The 6,072-nt window shown below is 34.3% G+C and overlaps 1 protein-coding gene across 1 annotated transcript in view; it reads right to left on the bottom strand.

Annotated features, from left to right (window-relative positions):
* LOC105170162 (DNA (cytosine-5)-methyltransferase CMT3) overlaps positions 1 to 6,072 on the bottom strand; it is a 10,043-nt gene that overhangs the window by 1,895 nt on the left and 2,076 nt on the right. The window contains exons 2-14 of the mRNA XM_011090803.2: positions 5,766 to 5,849; positions 4,660 to 4,767; positions 4,465 to 4,584; positions 4,287 to 4,386; positions 3,945 to 4,132; positions 3,279 to 3,344; positions 2,923 to 3,186; positions 2,099 to 2,157; positions 1,940 to 2,006; positions 1,532 to 1,861; positions 1,343 to 1,411; positions 1,156 to 1,242; positions 981 to 1,068 (exon numbers count right to left, since the gene is read on the bottom strand). Coding sequence (XP_011089105.1) covers positions 981 to 1,068; positions 1,156 to 1,242; positions 1,343 to 1,411; positions 1,532 to 1,861; positions 1,940 to 2,006; positions 2,099 to 2,157; positions 2,923 to 3,186; positions 3,279 to 3,344; positions 3,945 to 4,132; positions 4,287 to 4,386; positions 4,465 to 4,584; positions 4,660 to 4,767; positions 5,766 to 5,849 — 1,630 coding nt within the window. The remainder of the gene's footprint in view (positions 1 to 980; positions 1,069 to 1,155; positions 1,243 to 1,342; positions 1,412 to 1,531; positions 1,862 to 1,939; positions 2,007 to 2,098; positions 2,158 to 2,922; positions 3,187 to 3,278; positions 3,345 to 3,944; positions 4,133 to 4,286; positions 4,387 to 4,464; positions 4,585 to 4,659; positions 4,768 to 5,765; positions 5,850 to 6,072) is intronic.

Below are 6,072 nucleotides of genomic sequence, written 5' to 3'. Positions count from 1 at the left end.
CAAGTGTTCAGAATGTAGGTACAAACGCTAGATGCTGAAAAACAAAGCTTCTAACAGTTTGCCACTAATCAGATATTTGAGTTTTTCAGAGAAGCATGATGGCTACTTGAACGGAAACAACAAATGTCATCCAAGAACAAGAATTTACAAATCCCAGTTTGGTAAGTTATATTATAATACAATGTGTAGAAAATCTAAACACTACGTTCATAAACTCCAACACCTTCATATGTTGTCACATAACTCCATAACACAGGCGCATGCCATGTCATGACACAAAGGTGCCCAGCAGCCATGGCACACGGGCACCCAGTACAGGACATGTCTTTTTGAAGCATGGTACAATTTATATATTTATACTATTAGTATCTTTACCAAAATTAGCATGTTTAAAATTAGTTTTCTAAAAATATGTTAGCCAAAGTTTTGAGAAAGAAAGCAAATTATAGCTAGCAAGATAATTTATCTAAAAAATATAACAATAATAGAAACACTTAATTGTTTAGCAAAATACTTTATATTATAGTAATAAAATTGAGTTATGATTCTAAACAGTAACAATACATTATATCATCAAAAAGTAATCCAATTTATCAAAATTATAGAAAAAAGAAACAAGAAAAGGGATAAATAAGATGTGGAACAGTAAGTTCTTTTTTCCCAGTTCCTTTTCTCACTTTTTGTGCCAGGCGCCATGGCATGCGCCTTTTACAACTATACCCATAATAACACATAAATTTTGGCATGAAAAATGAAAAGATTTTTATTAGTTCCATTTCTGACTTGGAAGGAAATAAATGCATATGAAGTTCCAACTCTAATTCAAACTTGGAGTCTTATTAGTTCCATTGGAACTTGGAGAAGAGCATCAACTATCCTAATTGAATGGAGGATAAGAAAATTGATCAACACTACCTAAAGGACCAAACAAGAATTAAAATAAACTAGTATAGCATTTCGAAAGAAGACCACAAGCTCACCATCCCTTCGCAGTCTTATGAAGCGTTGGAATTCTGTTTGGGGCTCAGAATCATAAGGCATCTCATCTCGTTCCTCGTTGTTCTCAACCTAAGTCAGAAATGTTTTATCATGATTCACAAAAATGATGCCCAAAAAGACAAGGTAATATGATAAGAAATACCAAATTCTACATACATGAGGAAGGTCAGATAATGCATCACCAAGAAAAAGTTCCTTTTTTAGATTGACTTCACGGCCTTCATCAAATGCAACCGTGTTTGACTGCATGTTAACAATAAACTTATACATCTATAAGGTAAACAAAAATATATATATATATATATATATGCTACACAAGATTCCGTAGATTAGCAGGTCCTACCTCAAACTCAGTGGGAATAACGCCTCTGACTACAACATTATGTGTAGGCAGTGGATATTGGGGTAACCTCTACAGGGCAAAAAGAAAAAGAAAAAAGAAAATGCAATTGAGAAAGTAGATAAGTGAATTGAAGATTATACATTTTGATTACATGAACTCAATACAAAAACAAAAATAAAGTAGCATCACCTCAGTGGGCAACGCGCCCCACATGAACATTCGCATGCGAAATTGGGGCAATCCATAAGCCCCAGCTGCCATCATCCCCATCCTTGCCTGATAACCATTTGCAACAAGACGGCCTAGTGCATATCGACCAAGAAAACCACCAGCAAACTTCACAATGTCAACAACATTCTCCATCAGCACAAACTTTGGCTTCAAATAGGCCACAATATCCATGAAAACAACCAATTGTTTATTTTTTGGATCTTCAAGAGGTGCATCTTTATTCCTGAACCTATTGAATCCACTTATGCCTTGGCATGGCGGCCCCCCACATAAGACATCAACAGTCCCCTACATACAACATACTCAAAGTCACCAAAATAACAACAAATTAATGCATTGTTTAAAAGCAGCAAAAAGGAGGCTCACAGGTAACGGCAAAATCTTCAACTTGTAGCCTCTTGACACAAAATCCTTCAACTTCTCTTGGCAAGTACTAGTAAGAAAGCATTGTCAAAGACAAATTAGAAACAAAATTAATCTCTCAAGTAATAAGAGAACCATGATAAAGTGTCAGGTTTACTATACCTCAAACCCTCCAAAGGCTCCCAAGTATCTTCCTCAGGCCCATAACCTTTCCAGCGAATCTTAAAAAATAAAAGATTGAAACGAAGATATAATAGATAAAAATCAAACAAATAAACTGACTTGGAAAACACGGACTAAGATAAAAACAAGTATGCCATTAATAAAGCCTAAAACATGAGACCAGAGACCTGGTCACAGATCCAGCCCCAAGCAGCACCTTGTAAGACATGAATGAATCACTACACGTGTTTTATCAATTCATATCAATGTTTTTAGAAGATCTAAAGCATCAGACATGTCTTTAGGCAGGATGTAAGTACCAAGATTTGGGTCATTTGTGAATTTGCATATACAAAAACCTGAAAAATTAAAAACAAATGACAAAACACAAACACTCACACAATATCTATATGTATAAAGATATACATATATACACATAAATACATATATACATATAAATACATGTATATACATATATACATATATATATATATATATGTTTATAAAAGACTACATGAAGACCTACCAAGAAGAGGAAAAATCCTTCTAAAATTGGAAGGGGAACTTGGAAATAACTATGAGAGAAAAGCTAAAGGTAGCACCCCAAATGCCCTAGGATATGCCCCAAACTCCTAGGTGCATGCCCACCCCCACAAACATTGCCAAAAGGCATTTTTTGAGCAACCAAGCTCAAGGGGCTGCCATAAATGGACCCCATAATTGCCTTTAAAACATTGATACCAAGCAAACAGTATATTGTCTTGCGTTTAAAGCATATGAAAAGCTTAAATCGACAGGGCCATGAAATATAATAACTCAACTACCTTGAAATGCAGTTTAGCATTTCCATTTTTATTAGGATCACCATAACAAATTGCCAGTATCTCTTCAACTTCAAAGACTTCAGAGTCTTCCTCACCAGCATCATCGTCGTCGTCAACATTGCAGTCACCTTCATTGTCTTTCCTCTCATTCATTTTTCCATGTTCATCAGACGAACCATTGTTTTCAGATGATAAAAGGGAAGCACAAAGCTTCTCCCATTCCTTTAGAAGATGCAGGAAATTCTCTGCAGATTCATTTCTCACCTATTTTACCAAAAATTTAAGCGAGCAATTCATAAGTAAAAGAAAGACACAAAAGTTATTCTGAGGATAAAAATTACAGCACTAATAGGAACCTGTGTCTCTGGATGATTTAGTTTGAGGCTTTCACAAGCATACTGGTTTATATCCACAGCCCATTTCTGTGTTAAAAGAAAAGGCTCAAGCCATTAGATGTATATCAAAAGAATAACACAAAAATTAATGATAATTAGAAGAACGTTATTTTGGTGAGAGCAGCAGTTCAACAAGAGCATGTAATTCACCAGATTGTAGTTTTCAGTTTATCCAAGGAAAAGGAGATAAAATAAATTAATAAAAAAAACACTAAAAAATAAAATTATTTTTGGAATTGGGATAGTTTGCTGCACATAGAAAATAGAATAATCAGAAATATCTTTCATTTTCTTGACCTCCAAAACAAAGTCCAACAAAAACACTAGGTAATCAAATAAGACATCATAACTAAAGGGGTGGCTTGTCCATTTGATGTAATCCATACCCCAGTTATTATTGTCAAGCAAAGTTCTGACTATGTATTGACAAAAAAAAAAAAGAATCTTTCCTTTGCCCCTTTTTATAAAGGGTTTTCAAATTTCAGCTACTTGGTTTGAGGTTATTGACAAAAGGATCAGTCAAAGACACTTAATTTCATTTATACAAATAACTTCTTTTTGTCAAAGCTGCTTTTACTTTCAGTTGGTTAAGCCTGTTGTCACATATGAGCAAAGATAAAAACTTACAGTAACAAGTTTAACACCACAGCTGTTAGCACCAAGGCAAAGCCCAGTAGACATCGCACCACATCCAGAGTACAGGTCAAGCAGCATTCTCTCACCAGTGGCCTCCTCCAGTTCAGAAAAACCAACTGTTACAGCATCAGCATCACTAGAGATAGTGGAACCAGATTCATTGCTATTAGTAGTGCTATCTGCACATCAAGAAAACAGTGAAAATAATTATCAGCTGCTACTCCAAAATTTTCCTCAACAAAATCATTAAAAAAATGAACTACAGCTAGAGCAATGGAAGGCCTGGGCGTTAACAAATTTTAAGAAATAAAAAAGTGAAAAAGTAACAGATACCTCGTTGTAAGCTTACAAAAGAAGAATATGGAAGCAAGTACATTTTATCATAGTAATAGTCACATTTTGATCTGAGCTTTTCTGTCGCATCAGATTCAGCCTGAAAATAAGACATAAATTTAGATCCCCAGCTTAGTGCTGACATGCGCAAGGAACAGAATAATGGTAATGGTCATACCTTTAAAGGTAAAGGTACAATTTTAAGTTTCTTTACAAGACAATCAAGTGGATTGTCATCCTTAATCTCAGAAAAGAATACACGCTTGTGGTCTATGAGATTACCACAATTTTTTATAACCTAACAAAAGAACAGAATCTGTCAGATAACTAATATTACTGCAAAACTTGAATGCCTTTTCTCACAATTTCTCACCGTATCACTGGCCCTGTAATACCATTGAGCTGTGAAATTTTGTGAGCCGTCAACAGCTTGGAAAAGCTCTATAATCTTACAAATGTAATTTTCCTTCCCTTCCTCAGCCTAAGTACATAGTACAATGGTTAGTTAAATAAAACACAATTACTACAAGAGACTTGCAAAAAAAAAAAAAAAAAAGAAAGTTAGTTAAATAAAACACAATTACTACAAGAGACTTGCAAAAAGAAAAAAAAAGAAAGAAAAAGTAAACACAGGACAAAATGCCCTAATATTGCAAAGTTAAATTTTGTGAGGATATAAGTATTGATAGCACATGGAATTAGAACTTAGAGATCATTCTTAACTCAACATAAATTGATAAGAATGAGAATGGAACTGCAAATTTAGCTAAACTAAACTTACAATACAGTAATGAAATGCATCCAGAAACAAATTTCACAGACCCTCGTTACAATTGCTAAATCTTATCCATTTTCTGTCTATACATTGCTTTGGAAACTAATTGATCTTCACAGGTAATAAGAGAGTCAATCATTTTCTCTTTTAGAATACTAGTGGTAATCAATTGGCAATAAAATATCTACAGATATAATGGTATAAAATCCATGTATCCAACATAAGTAAGCAAACTTTTGAACCAATGACACAGTTTCTTAGTTTGTTAAAATTAGCTATCGGATTTTAGACCAATTACAAGTTCAGCATACTTGCATATCATGATAACTCTAATGCATAAAATCTGCTAACCTAATCAAATCAATTTTCACATTGCTTTAATCATCTATATTTTCTGAAAGCAAAAGTAATTAAAATGCTGGATATCTCTCACTAATACAATTCCAGTAGAAGAAATGTCAACTATGAAAATTTGTTGAGGTGAGGTGCAATGTTCAAGGGGGCCCTTGAAAATTGATTCTGTAACTGGAAACGGAATTTCAATTGATGTTGCTGTAAGTTCAACATAATAAAAGACAAAGCAACAAGGGGGGATAACACAAACATGGGCCTCAACAAAATCCCTTGACAGCAGGAAGAAGAAAACTTATTCAAAAATTATTTCAGAACAAGGATGCATTTGAAGAATACCAGATGAAGCTTACCTTGACATAAGAATCATCTTCCAGGAAGAAAACCTGTCCATCAACTTCTGCTTGAACAAAGTGGCATCTGGCTTGAATTGTTTCCTATAATCATTGGCCACAGACATACCCAAATGCAGACAGTTAACCAGACGAGTATAAAAATGTTAAGTCCAACTCACAGGCAAGAGAAGCATGACAAATTGTAAGTTTCTAATATTGGAAGGAGTACAAGTGCAAAGAATGCGGGGGCATACAGCAAGCTAATTACTAATATTCTATTTCCGACACTCATTGGAAAAGTAAATTTTGCCTTGATAAAGGATAA

This window comes from Sesamum indicum, linkage group LG9 (genome assembly GCF_000512975.1).
Source record: "Sesamum indicum cultivar Zhongzhi No. 13 linkage group LG9, S_indicum_v1.0, whole genome shotgun sequence".
NCBI lineage: Eukaryota > Viridiplantae > Streptophyta > Magnoliopsida > Lamiales > Pedaliaceae > Sesamum > Sesamum indicum.
Note: the sequence above shows the minus strand (reverse complement) of the source record. Positions and strands in the feature narration are given on the sequence as shown.